At 41.6% G+C, this 15,023-nt stretch overlaps 1 protein-coding gene across 1 annotated transcript in view; it reads left to right on the top strand.

The window, feature by feature from the left end:
* The first annotated feature begins 6,503 nt into the window (after positions 1-6,503).
* The window catches only part of ANXA13 (annexin A13), a 29,331-nt gene continuing 20,811 nt past the window's right edge, over positions 6,504-15,023 (top strand). Inside the window, exon 1 of the mRNA XM_009574301.1 lies at positions 6,504-6,561. Within this exon, the coding sequence (XP_009572596.1) occupies positions 6,547-6,561 (15 nt within the window). The 5' untranslated portion in view covers positions 6,504-6,546. The remainder of the gene's footprint in view (positions 6,562-15,023) is intronic.

The following is a 15,023-nucleotide window of genomic DNA, read 5'->3' as shown; positions in this document are numbered from 1 at the left end:
TTGAGGCCTTCCGGGCGCCCTGCTTCTACTCGAGCTTTAAGGCGCGGGTGGTCGTGCCTCGAAAAGGTTATCCCTCGCCTTGGCTGCTTCCCCCGCACACCAGCGCAACCGTCCGAGGGCTGACACTGCGTGGGAACAGATCCAAGCTGAAAATACCTCCGTTCTCTGCTTGGTTAGTTTCAACATTAGTTTCCTAATGTAGTTCACAGTAGACCTGGACAAATGGTAGTGACTGTTCAAAGCAGGGGCAGGTACAGGCGCAGAAATAAGCATTTCACAACGAGGAGTGATCAAGATCATTGCATTTAGCAGCGGCCCTGGGCTAGGCCAACTGGGTGTGCGTGGTCTGCATAGGGTGAGGACTGACAGCTGGCAGACCTGAGTACCAACAGCAGCCTGTCCGATGCGTACAGCATCTTGAGCAAGTGAGTTAATACCATCAAGGAAGCTACTTCAAATAAAATAGCAGCAGGTGGCCCTCCTTGTCTTAGGATCTAGGGTTTTGTGAGTCATTTAAAGTCATACCAGTGTCAAAATCGGTGCCAACTTCCCATGCAGAAGCATTTTCTTATTGTTTAAGTGTCAGGGAATTACAGACAGGGGCAGGGCTCTGTATTTTTAACATTACACAACATTTTAGCGTGTGACTTGATATATAAGTAGAATAAACGAAGAAAGTGAGCTCATGATCACTTGTGCCATTTAATTTTTAAGGCTGTTATCCTGCATGCTCAGTAGTAACCTTGGAGCAGTGGTGACAGAGCTGAAAGGGGACCAACAGCAATAGAAAGAAACTCAGTGCTCTGTTATCTTCGGGTGGGTCCCCAGAGAACTACAGACCCAGTTCTTCAGTGTCACTGATAACCTTCAGGATCCCACTTCTGCATAACTGCAGAGACACAAAGCCTCAGCCTTCGGGTGTGCCTGATGGTGCCGACACACACAGATCCCTGCAGCTGAGGAGATGGTGAGCAGCTCACGCAATCTCCTGAGTCTCGGATAGACTCTCCCTGCAATCACCTGCAGGATTCAGTCCAGGAACACAGTCACAGCCCACCAACCTGACCTCATCCTTAATTCTTTTAACCCCAGTTGTCACATTTCCGATGAGCCTTTCGCTGTCACACCCTACATTGGTTTATAAATAAACTATAAAAAGACATTAATAAGAAACCCTTTTTGCCTTGCCCATTGCCACATAAACCAGGTGGTACAGGTCTTTGGCTGGTACTGTCTGTTTGCTTTTGATATCAGTAATTAGACACACCTCTGAATAGGGCAGGACAGTTTTTTTCTTGGATGGTTCTGAGGTAAATTATCTTGTTAGTGGCACCAGCACCTGAATAATATTTTTGGTAAGACACAGATGTGAGAATCCACAAGCTAAAAATTCAGGTGCTCAACAGTAATGTATGCAGTATTCCTACTCCATTATATTCCTATCGGCTGCCTCAGACTTTTCAGTGATAGCACTGGCAAAAGGGAATTAAAAATAAGACAATTAGAAAGAAACTATTGACGTGAGGTAGATCTTCAGAGAGGCAGAATAATTGAGCAGAGCTGTGATTAGAAGCCAATAGTGGAAGTACTTGATTTTTAACAGGATTTTAATTTATTACCAGAAAGGGTACCATTCAGCAACATTGTTCTGTGTTTATTAATGAGTTTGAGAATTTGCAGACAACTGATTCAAATCACTTTCTAAATGAAGGTCATAGATAAAACGCTCTGAACTCCTGCACCTTCAATTGAGGTCATTGAATTCTCAAGTTAGAATCATATTGGTTTAAATCATGTATGTAAAATACAGTGAGCAATGAGGATCAGGCTACTGATCCTTTTATCTTTTTTTCCAAACCTTAGGATATCATTAAAACCACATCACTCCCTCCCAGCTCTGCTCCTCAGGATGGATATGTGTGTGTAGGATGTTGCGCGTTTTACAGTTTCTCCAGCTGACTCTTCAGGCAGTTGCAGCAATGAGCAGATTTATCCTGGAACACAGGCGCTATGTGTAGCTTTCTCCAGTCGTTTACGACTTTCCCTGACTTGCATTAGTGCTCACAGGTAATCAACCCTGGTTCAGATATTGCTACCCCTAGTTTGACACTCAGTAAACCTGTGCCCCTGACTATATATAATGAATATTCATTGATTTTTTTTTTTTTCCTTCCCTATTCTGGTTGGTACACACGACTACTTACTTAAATGCATTCCTTTCTGGCAGGAATAATCTTCCTTTGCGAGGATAAGCAAAACAAGGATTGAACACTTCAGCCTGGTGTGCATCATCCATTAGCTGCTCTCCTTCCACATTCTGTAATAAATCTCCACTTACCTTTGTTTATCCCTTACTTCTGAGATATTTTTAGACCATCTTCTTTTTGTATTTGATGTCTCTTGCTGCTCATAACTCATTCTGTCCATCTGCTTTTCTATTTTTCTCATTGCTACACATTTTTCTTATTATACTTCCTATCTTTCCTTCCTGTAGAGAAAATTTGCTTCTTGGATTTTAATATATTTGCTTCCAGTTATTCTCAGCAGCCTTCATTCTTGAGATTGCCTTCTCAAAAGACACTGCCTTTTGGCCCACTGACTTTTCAAAAGTCTGCTTTTTAACTCATTCCAAGTCTTTTGTGCTTTTTCCTTGCAATAAGTTAACTCCATGTGTCATTGCCACTTTCAGACAAACTACCTTCCCCTTCTTCCTCATTGTTTAAAATCAGAAGTAGCAGCTTGGCTTCCTCTGTTTCCTGAGACAGAAGTTGATTCCAGTGTGCTCAACAAGCTTGATGGACTGGTGGGGGCCTGCCAGTTTGCTTTTCCCACAGACAGGTAACTGAGACCTATCTACAGAGTAAAATACAGTGCTCTGAAAGAGCGAGCTGAGCTGAATCAGTGCAGCTCTCCTCTGAACTGAGCACCTGCACTGAGAAGTTGCAATGAGATTTCTTACTCGCATTCTTTCTAGTCCTGCATGTGAAGAATATCTACTCTCCAAGATGACGTCTCTTTCTCAGGAGTGATTTGTGCAGCACCACCGAGCTGCTTATTCAAATTGACAACTGTTGATCAAATCTCAAAACCAAATAGTTGCCAGGGAATTCTTCCTTCAGAAATAATGGTTTTTTGCATATCCAGGAATGGGACAGTGACTTCCTTCAAGGACACTGACTTCCAACTGGAGGCAAATTCATTGTAAATGCCTGGTTTTAGCCGAGTTTGTTGGCGGGCTGAATTGTTTATTTAGGACTTCCGCTCCAGGTTTCAACCCCTTAAATTCCTCTCCAAAGTGAACATTTGAAAGCTTAAGTCCTTCCTGCAGCTTATCCCTGTTGGTGAATGTCTTGGTAAACCTGTCTGAAAATCTTTTGGTCCCTGATAGTGCCTGATCAGTCTCTGGTCAACCCACTGCCCTTTTTGTCTGGTTTGGATAAATCTCCAAATACTGTTCAGAATTTTTGTGGTTGTCTTTACTTTCTGCAAATTCTCTGTCTCACACAGGTTCACCAGGGATCAGCAGAGTTAAACAGGAGTGCCAGGCACTGCTACCACTGTAAGAGCCATTTCACAGCTCATACCAGTGCTGCAGTCAAGGTTGATGAAGGCATTAATTCTGTTAACTCAGATGTAATCCACTAGCCATGTTTCTCTGTCACACAGAAATCCAGGTGCCTGTCTCTCCAAGGAAAGTTCTGCCTCTTCTTGCAGGCAGACGAAGCACCATCCCGCTGCCCAGCCATGTGGGCACACTGCTACCACAAACACCCTCTGCAAAAAGTGCAAAGCTCAGCTTCGCTTAGTTCTTTACCTGTTACTGCCTTGGTCCTTTATTATTTCACTTAGTTCACTAGACTGAAGATTTTAATTGCCTCCTCCGTTTAGCCTCAGTTAAGGCCCATCAGCTTTAACCAATTCTGTGGTTACCTTTAGAGCAAAGACTCACTTGGTGGTAGCCAGCAATAATCTCCAGAGTAGCAGTGCTACCAGTCTACAGTTGCACTCTGCAGTGTGTGCATGGTATAATGTTTCATCTCCTTTTCTCCTTCTTCAATTATCTCCACCTTTCAGAGGAGAATGTCTGTTTATAGGCACCCTTTTGATAAGCCCTTTGTGCCTTCTCTGCATCCAGCCTGCTTGATCTTGCGGTGGCGTAATACCTGTGCCTCAGTTTTCCATCCTGCTGGCAGAAGAAGGAAGAAATAGGTGGAGGTGGACTCCATTCATTAGATACCAAGAGATGCCCCTGTCTCATTGCCTGGGGTATGTCACCCACAGGAGTATGGTCCTCAGGCCTTCTGCAAAGAGTCAGTCCTGTTATTTACAAAGCTGAAAAGTACCATACAGTCCTTAATTTTTTTTAATTATACAAACTTTTAAACTCCCAGTACATATACTACGTCAACCAAATTGATGAGTGGGAGTAGCACATCGTTTTCCTACTGATACCCTATTTGCATATTTAGATAGACCATTTGCATGCACAGCACGATATAGTATGACTCAGTCTGCTGTTTGTTTTAAATCCTTAATGAGTTGCACCTTCTGGGCTGCTGTATTTCACTCACAATCAGTAAAAGCAGTCTATATTTGAGCTTATGAGTGCCCTCCAACCTGACAGGTTCCAGAGAAACTCTGCAGTTTCTTTCTCTCCACCTGTAGTATTTCCTTTAATGTCAGTTTGGGACAGCTTTATTCCCAAAAATATTATGATGGAAGTGGGTAGTTGCCAGCTCAGTAAAGGCTTTGAAGATGCCTTTGAGACAATATGGTACCACAAAGCATTGAATTCTGGATAAAATTCTTCATATTCACATTTGATTTTTACATTGCATGTGTTCGAACACCATAATCAAAGCTGATCATTTATTTTTAAGAGTGTTTGAATGGTAGCGAGATCTTTGCAGGAAAGTAATGTCTGTCAAACCATTTAAAACCTAGAATTATTACTGCACTTCCAATAACACAGTTATTTTCTTTTGATTACTGTTTAGATAATCACATAGATTTTTTTTTTTTCTCCTGAACTGCTATAAATTCAAGTGTACTTGTTTTATTCTCTTATTTTTCTCTGGGTATCCCACCTGAGGTCTAAAGCAGTAGCGTGGCTGGCTGCCAGATGCTTTCTCACTCCCCCTCCTCAACAGGACAGAGGGAGAAAATAAGATGAAAAAGCTCATGGGTTGAGATAAAGACAGGGAGATTGTTCACCAGTTACTGTCATGGGCAAAACAGGCTTGACTTAGGGAAATTAATTTACTTTATTGCCAATTAAAAATAGAATAGGATAGTGAGGAACAAAGACAAAACTAAAAACACCTTCCTCCCCCCACTTCTTCTCAACTTCACTCCTTCATTCCCAACTTTTCTACCTCCTTCCCCCGAGCGATGCAGGGGGACGGGGAATGGGGGTTGCAGTCAGTCCATAATACTTTGTCTCTGCTGCTCCGTCCTCCTCATGTTCTTCCCCTGCTCCAGTGTGAGTCCCCCACAGAGTCACAACTCCTGCCAGAAAACCTGCTGCTGCGTGGGCTCCTCTCCACGGGTCCACAGGTCCTGCCAGGAGCCTGCTGCAGCGCGGGCTTCCCATGGGCTGCAGCTTCCCTCAGGGCACATCCACCTGCTCCGGCGTGGGGTCCTCCACGGGCTGCAGGTGGATATCTGCTCCACCGTGGACCTCTATGGGCTGCAGGGGGACAACCTGCTTCCTCACGGTCTTCTCCACAGGCTGCAGAAGAATCTCTGCTGTAGCACCTGGAGCACCTCCTCCCCCTCCTTCCTCACTGACCTTGGTGTCTGCAGGGCTGTTTCTCTCACATTTTTCTCATTCCTCCCTCACAGCTGCTGTGCAGTATTTTTTACCCTTTCTTAAATATGTTATCACAGAGGCACCACCAGTGTCGCTGATGGGGCTCAGATTTGTCCAGCGGTGGGTCCATTTTGGAGTCAGCTGGCACTCGCTCTGTCCAGCATGGGAGCAACCCCTGGTCTCTTCTCACAGAGGCCACCTCTGCAATCCCCCCACTACCAAAACCTTGCCACGTAAACCCGATAAAAGCAGTGAGATTCTGTTCAAAATATTTTGTAGGAGCTGAGGGTCCTCAATGACATACTAAATACCACTAAATCCCATAAGATCCGATATAAACTCTTCAGAGGAGGCATCCTTTCTAAAATGTTTGGAAAGTTTGTGTTCGGCATTACTATAACTATATGTTTTAAATCATTTTAATAACAATTAGATAAATGAGTATGTATAATCTCAAGACTTATATTGTGAAATCCTGATTTTCCTTGCAGAAACCGGCCATCTCCATGACCCAACAGGATGTGATATTAGATAGTAGGGATAATAAAGCCACCATGTAATGATGAATACGCCCCACCTTGAAATGACTAGAATTTAAATAATGTCAGAAGTTATTGATTAACCCGGGGTTGGGTAGGATTTAGCTGCTGTAGTAAAAGTTGACTATTCCATCTGAATGCTGCGTTTATTTAAGAGCAGAAGAGTTGCATCTTCCACACTCAGACTAAGCAAAAATGGGCAGTTCACATGTAAGTAATTTAATTTGAATTGTCAAGTATGCAACAATTTCCTCGTTTTATTTTTGTCCATTTTCACTTTAAATGACATTAATATGGTTGCAAATTAAGATTTAACCTCAAAATCTACTTTAAGTGTGGGTGGGAAGCTTGTATGTAGCTGGTGACATCGCTTAATTGCAGTATATGAATAATGAAACTATTACTGTAGCACACGTTCTGAGTGTTTTAACACTCATTGTGGCTTAGTTAAAAAGGACAGCACTTTAATTTTGAGAAAAAGAAATGATGTGTAGGATGTCGTGGGAAAACTAATTTTAGTTAGTTTAGCAAATTTGTGTTGGAACATTCTGAACACTAAAATAATTCCCTAAAGATGTATGAAAAACTTCCTGTCCCAAAGGCCAACACTTTCAAAATTTGGCTAAGTTTATCACTGAATAGTAGGGACAGGAGAAATCTCAAAGTGCGGTGCTCACAGAAGGGCCTGATTAAAATCCAGGTGTCAGGATTTACTACATCAAATTATCATATGAGTTTTGACTGAGACAATTTTGGCTAACACTTGGGTGTTTTATAATAAATATCTAAATCTGCATGAAGATATTTAACCTCAGAACAACCTGATTGTCAAAAGTTTGTGTGTTGTAGCTGTGAATAATCGGTCCTTCTGAAAGTTAAGTAGCTTGTGCTGAAAAGTTGGGGGTTTTTAGCTCCAATTTTTAAAAAAATGGATAAAAGGCAATATTTATTCAGCAGCTCATTTTCTTCTTGAATGCTGAAAATCTGCAGTTTTACAGTATGTATCAATAGAAAACGGCCTGTTTGCTGATACAGGCTAATGTTATGTTAGTTTCTCTAAGATTTATATTATTTTATTACGTGACTATTTTTTTAATTCAAATTCAGCAAGGCCTTGAGAGATGCCGAGCATCTGCTGCTTTTGGACCAGCTCTTCAGGACATTTTCTCTGCCAACTGAGCAAGAAAGCCCGTACCATTTGCGCAAAGCTCCAGCTACTAAGCCAAGGAGCTTTTTGTCTCCCTGTGAAAGGGTAGATGGTCCCATCTCCTCACCATCCTTTTGTGGCCTGGCTGCTTGCGTAAGGGGAGAGAAGCGAGCAGTTCAGCAACCTATCTTTGCATAGGAAAGAAGGCCAAGAAGGCTCCTGCTGCACAGCCCCGTGTGTTCACATAAGCACACATCGTGGGGTAGTTGGCAGCATCTCCTGAGGGTTCTGACCCTGGAGAGCCTTTCACCGGATACTGCACTGAATGCAGCGTAGAGCAAGTGTATTCAATTTAGGTTTAAACTAGCCGGTTGAGGTCTATCTATGGCAAGAGAGATCTCAGCACTGCATCTCAGGCAGGTTTAGCAGTTGTATGAGCTCCATGCTGGACTACATAGCCTGGATGTAGGTGCAGTACACCGGAGGTATGCTGTAGGCTTCAGTGGGAAGAGGTCTGAGCCCATGTTGGAATAGAATCCCATGATTCAGCCCATGACTCATCTGGGAATTGCATCATTCTGTGTTTGTCCCTAGGAAATTACAGGTAATCTTGGAGAAATGCCTGCATCTGAATCAGAGAACTGCTTCTGGAACAGCCTGAAAATACTAAGTTCTTAACCAAGCTTTTCAGCTGCAGTTTGTTCTTTCTCCCAATCTCATGTTTTGCAACCATAGGTTCATGAGTGTCTTATGTATTGTGTTTTTTAAACCTCCAGAGTAAGTCTTACGGACTCGCAGAGGATATACGGAAACCAACCGTAGGGACTACCAGTTTGTCAGCAGATGAGCCAGTAAGCACTTTTTTTATGAAGGGTGAAAGGGACACCGTGGCATTGCAGCGCATGTTGGTGTGGTTTATGGTGGCTTTGGGAAGCACTGCAGTGCGCAAAGGCAATTCCTCTTTCATGGTCAAGACTGACACTGGAAAGCTGGGTAAAACTGGGTTGTTTTTTTCTGTTGAGTACTGCATCTTTCCAAAAATTTGTCCGCTTTGAAATTTCAGAAGTGGATTTTTTTGAATAGCCCAAATTCTGCTGGGAGAAATATCACATCAATCATCTGTGTCAAATGAGGTATTTTATTTGGTTCAACGGATTTAGGTTTTAAAACTTTTTTAAAAAGATGTCATTATTAAATGAAGTTTTCACTGAAAGCTAAGCGTTGTTCAAAGAAAAGGTTCCATTATGTGGATTTTAAAACGGAACTTTTCAGCTATATCAAAATGTCTCATTTTAAAATGGAGCTTTCATCAAAATTAATATCTTCCTGAACATGTTAATTTGAACAAAAGTAACAAATTTTACTGAAAAAAATGCTTTCAACAAAAAGTTTCCAACCAGCTCTAAAGTGTACCTTTCTCTCAGAAAGTGAGCGCTTGATTAAGAGCTGCACCTGATGCAATATTATAGCTCCAAATCTGCATATTTCCACACTCTTTTTGCTCTCTGAACTCAATCTAGTCCCTTTTTGTACAAAGTTTTTGACTGCACATCCTTAGAGATTTAAAGTCTCTAATTATTTTCTCTGCTTGCAGTTTTGCATCAAGCTTATCTGTACTTCTGCTGTTTTCGAAATTACCACAAGTAGAAGTAATCCACCTGAAAATCTGGGTAGCTGCTCTGCTGTAAGCGAGGTGCTTTGGGGACATTTTGGGAATAGCAGCAATGGTTTTGATGATGTGGTGGTTTGAAAAGTTTGATGGATTTTGATTTTTATGAAATTGTGTAATTGTTTTTTAACCTTCTGTCTCTCAAGAATCCAAGACGACTCTTTATGCATTATTCAGTTGTTCTCTGTGATGTTTGTGACTTGAATTAATCTGGGAGGTGGGCAAGTTCTTTGTTTTTAATTTAAACCACTTTTTGAGATTCTCTGGGACTCACTTGAGTTTCATCTTCTCATTGTAAAGCAGCCCAAACCTTCTGCCAGGCAGGACTATCACACAAGAAGGGGGTGGCAGGTTGTTGTGGGCCAGATGGTTTGAGAACTTGAAGGTAAAAGAGTAAGTATAACCTGGAGAGCACATCTGCCTGAGGGGTCCTCTTGGGGATACGCTCACAAACATCACAAGGGCCTCTGTGTTGCCTATGGACATTTCTATGCTTGTAGAAATGTTTCTTTAGTACAAGTATTACTTACCACAGTGTGATTTTATTATCTCATCACAAAGCTCAACAATTGCTATTTGTTGTTCCCCTGGCAGACCAATATCCAGTGACAGTCGATTCTTGTTCAGTCCCTGGCCATAAGCCCACAGTCAGCAGAAGACAAAAATACCTTCTTGTTCAGCCACCCGGCACTGGGGAAGAGCTGTGGCAGATTCTTTTCGTTTCCATGGTCCCCTTTTATCCAGGATATTTGCTGTTCCTTTAAGGTCTGAAGCTATCCTGTGAGTGCAGCTGTGGTAGGTGTTAACAAGCATCTACCCGTGAAAAACTTATGATGTGTTTGTGGCAAAAAAAAGAGCCCATCTGAAGTATCAAAGGGTCGTTACATTTATGTTTTACGTAATGTAAACAAGTCAAACAATTATGTTTTACAAAAACATAAAAAATTCCAAAATATCTGGACTCTAACCTTCTTTGTATACATTTTTAGTATATTCTACCAAGTTCTGTTACTATCCAGAAAAAGTACTCTGCCTTTATTGTTAACTATGACTACTGACTGAAGCAATGGACTGATTACTGCTGCTCTGGGTGACCCAGCTGACTTGGGAGTATCTTGAGACTTCCTCCACTCTGTGAGGCACAGAGTTTCTCTTAGACACAGAAACCTCCAAGTTCAGTAGACACAGTTGGTTTGTCAGACACTAAACATGCAATGTCTGTATAGTAACAGACCTTCTATGTGTCTATGAATATATAGGTGGTATTTAGAGAACGCATCTTGCAGGGGAATACTTTAAAAACAATGAAGAGACCAATGGGAGAAGCATGTAATCTTGGGCCTTCCCTGATGGGGTGCAACATCCTTCGAGTTCTTCTCCTTTTAAATAATTCAGCTTTAGAATACATGAAAGAGTCAGTATGATGTTCCCATGTTTTGTGTGCCCATGTTTTTCAGCCCTGCATAGGTATACTTAAGTCATGTTAGCTTTCATGCTGGCATCCACAAGAATTTACTTCAGTTCCATCAATGTTAACTTACCAAAACTCATCACAAGTCTTAGCTGAGGTAATGAGTGTAAAATTTTTAATAACACATAAGAACACTTGAGCTATCTCTGTATCAGTATGCAAGTGAGAGATTTGGTATCTCAGCTGAAAGAGAGGCAGAATATGCCAGTTTCCAATCACTTTAGTTATCATTATCCCTAATGGCCCAGCATACAACTAGGCATTATGGTCAATAAAATAAAAGTAGACAAGTCCACCCCAGCATAACAGAGAATTATTCCAGACTTGGAATTCTAGATTTGTCCTAGGTGAATAAAGCCATTTGTTTACTATTTTTTTGTGGCTTCCGTTTGCAAGATAAGTATTAAAAGGAAGTGATGTGAGGCATGACTCATGACTAAACACAGGCGTGGTGTCTCTGGAGATTTCTAGCATCCTTCTCTGCCTCGGCTTCAGCTGCCACATCAGGGGAGTAAGGTCCCTGTCAGCCCTGGGTCACCTCTGCCAGCCCCACGCGGGTGCCGGGTGCTCTGGCACATCTCAAAGGTGTCTGTATTTAAGCAGATGAATTGAGCCCTCTAGAAATAAAAGCTGCAGTTTTGCAACTTTGGCATTCCCACTGCATGGTACCCTGCTAGCTAACTGATTTTAAATGTAATCTACATTAAGAAGTTCCACCAGCCACAAGAGGGTTTGGACACATTAAAACTGGACAATATAAAATTCAGCCATGAGACAACCCCCTCCAAACATTTTTTTCTTTTCATTGTGGACTTCTCTATCGTGGTGATGAGCATGAATAAGTTGAGTGGATAAAAAATCAGCCATAAGCTATTTTGAGATGATATATTAACAGATACTTAGAAACAGGAGGGACGTTGTAGGAGAGGCATGGTTTTGATTTTGCAGATTAAATAACTCTCAGAGCAATTACCTTCACTGTTGCTACTTGTCTGTAATAGGAAAAAGTAAATGCGACTAATTCTATTAGGATCTTCTTGTCACTGTAGTTTTAGTCTCCAATGTAGAAAATAAGGTTATTTGCACCTCTCAGTTTGGAAACGGTCACTGAGTCATTGCAAAGGCTGTTGAGTAATGAAGTCTAATCTACATGACTTACATATATTGTATTATCAAGCGTAGACTTCGTATAGAATTTGTTTTGTTCTTGACAACAACAAACTGTCAGCAACAAGCTAGCCTGACAGTATGTGTTGCTGTCGTACAGCTGTTAGACCTAAAACAGCCGTAAGGATTTGGGTGAGTGACACATGTCACTGTCAGTGGCAGATGGCGGATGGCATTCCGAGACGCTGATACCATTCTCTGAGCAGTCAAGGAGGCAGATGGCAATTTTCCAGTTACAAATTGTGGGTGACTGAGAAAATTGCTCAAACAAGCAAAAACGACAGGTACATTTTACAAAACAGCAAAGGAAGAAACCTTGCGGTCAAAAGGACACACGTAGTCCTTAATGTAGCGCTTGCCAATTGACGTACATCAGAAAGGTGTTTATCAACCCCACCTTTTTATTACCATAGCACAAACCCGGGTTTGTGCTTGCTGATACTGCAAACTGTTTGCTTCTGTTTGTTTTTAAATATTAGCACCCATCTACTCTGACCTGTGTGCTAAAAGCCTTTACATTTCACATAAATTCCTGCCTGAATAATTGAGCCCAATTATTTGAATTGCACTGAAGAAGAGCTTGCAGAAGAACATCTTTCTTTGATGCAGGGATGATAGGAGATGGTGAACCCACCATCTGCTAATGACCAGATATCCTCACCCCTGAACAGCCTTTCCTACTTAGATGTGACCCGACCTTGCCTACTGTCACGAATGAGTGGTTTAGAGGCCACTTAAAGAGTCACTGTCAAAGGTACCAGCAGAAACTGATTTTAGTAGAAATTTATAAAAACGCGACTTAACAGAGTTCAATGGCAAGGTTCACTCTATTACTTACTGCACGGATGAAGTATAGATCATAAGATTTTAGCAGCACTTAATCATTAACTAATTTAACATTTACAAAGTAAGTTAGAGTTATTACAATCACGACAGTGACTTAATTACACATTATGCTTGTTATCAGTTCACACAGACACACACACAGAGAAGTATATATAAATGTACAAAAGATATACCTGTTAAAAATTCCCCTCGAGTTCAGTGAAGGAAATAATCACGTCAAATATCCCAGCATTTCTTAACGGGTGAGGGTTGAGCTTCGAGGAGTGAACGGTTTCAGCCCAGGTCCCGTCATCAGCTTTCGGCAATGGTCCTCCGAATATCGCAGACTCGAGAGGTCGCGAGCTCTGAGAGGCGTCCCGCTCAGAGGGAGATGCTGGGTGCAGCCCGCTGCGGTCCAGGAGAGCTCAAAGGGTCTCAGTTAGGACCACTGTTCATAGGTTCGCAAGATGATTGCTTTAGTCATCTGTAAATTTCCATCCTGGCCACAGTCCCAGGTGGTAGTTACTAAAAATTCTCAAGGTTTCAGTGTTGTTCCACTTGAGCTATGACTCAGATGAAGGTATCAGGGGATGACACCTGGGCCTGGCAGTAGAAGTATATTCCCAGCCTCAGCTATGCGGAGTTTCTGATACAGTCAAGGAGTGCTCAACCACCAGACTCAGTGCACCAACGCCAAGGTTTTACGGGAATTTCTGAGATCAACAAGCCGCCCAGATCAACAAGCGGCCCAGGAGAAGGGGCGGGGGGAATGTACCGCCACAATCCACCCCGTGACTAAAGTCAATCCATCTTGATCACAGAGTGGCAGTGTGGTCGCCTCTTGCCTCTGTGCCTATAAACGGATCAATGCTGTATTCCAGTTGTAATTTGAGGGAAATTTTTGGTTGGTATACTTAGTTATTAATGTTTTGTTAAATGCAATTAAGCAATGTTATATATGCAAGGAAGTTTTGGTAATAGTGTCACCTGTCTAGTTATCTTCCACACAGTGTTCAACCACAAACATAATACAACAGAAATTAGTAAAATTGTGATGGGATGTAACATCCGATTCAAAGTTCCTGTTGCTGTTGGCAACCACCCAAATAAGGCATCCCACCAGTGATGTTCTCCGTCTTTCTTCGCCTTTTCTAGGACATGATATATCTTCTCTGCATCATGATGGACAATAATCAGAGTTCTTTGTCCGTTGTTTTGAATCTGTTTAGCAATTGACTCAGGTCATCATGTTGTAACAGTTTTCTTATCAATGTAAGATTCATTCCAGTGGGGGTAGGTAATAAATCTTGATAAGGTGTATAGCTTGATTGTAACAGCTGATGGGTTGTAACAGGAGCTGAATAGTTAAAAATTGCATCCTATAATCTTGGTAAAATTACAAATACAGATATTTGAGTGATTACATGTTTCCACAGTGGTAGTGTCTGTAAGTACAGAATCACAAAGAGTTCTCATACAAACACATCCATTTCCAACATATATAAGTACAGTTTCAGGGGTTTCATCAGGATGTATTTCAAAATGACAAATATTTTGTTCGGTGTCAAGACAAATGTCTTGGGCTTTAATGGTATTCTACGTTCTAATGGATAGAGGACAGTTCCGTTGTGATTTAATCCGAGCGCAATGATTGGGTATATGGTATATACCGAAGCATTGCATATTGTTAAAACAAAAGCTGTGACTTTGCTATCAGTGGGGTCATAAGTAAAATTGACTAGATGCCACCAAGATTGGAATTCCCTTTCAAATTTAGTTGCATTATCCCAAATTAACTTTCGGATTTCAGTGGGCAAGGTGCCCTCATCACCTTCCCTTATAATTACTGCCACAGTAGATTGTATCCACAATTGGGCTTGGATGCAGCTAAGAGCTAGGGAAACATTATTTTGGTTTATGCCAAATGCATCTGTAATTAGTCGGTGGTCCTCTTCACTAATTCTTTCCCACTTAGGCAATATGTTAGCTAAAAGCCATTGACTTGTTCCTAGGGCTGTCAAGGAAGATCGTAATGGGTGTTCTAATTTATGTAAATTACTTGTTGCGGAACTTATTTTGTTTGCTAAAGCTTCAGCATCTATGCTGTTCAATATTCCTAGTCCCGTTCCCAGAATGCCAGACATATCTCTCCTTGATCGTTTTGGAGAGATGAGGTTTCGTCCATGCAGCCACACTAACCATCCTGAATAAGATGTATTCAGGAATGGTGAGCAGGCAGGTTTAATTGCAGAGATATTAACTTGCATTGATAGCTCTACACATTTGAGAAGCCATGATGGATTAAATAGCACTTGCTGTTGTCCTATGTTTTTAATTATATAGGGACCAATGTTATAAATGTGAGGAGACACTTTGATAGGAGGCTGAGTTGG

This window comes from Fulmarus glacialis, unplaced genomic scaffold (genome assembly GCF_000690835.1).
Source record: "Fulmarus glacialis isolate BGI_N327 unplaced genomic scaffold, ASM69083v1 scaffold14113, whole genome shotgun sequence".
NCBI classification, from domain to species: domain Eukaryota; kingdom Metazoa; phylum Chordata; class Aves; order Procellariiformes; family Procellariidae; genus Fulmarus; species Fulmarus glacialis.
This window is presented reverse-complemented; position numbering and strand designations above follow the sequence as displayed.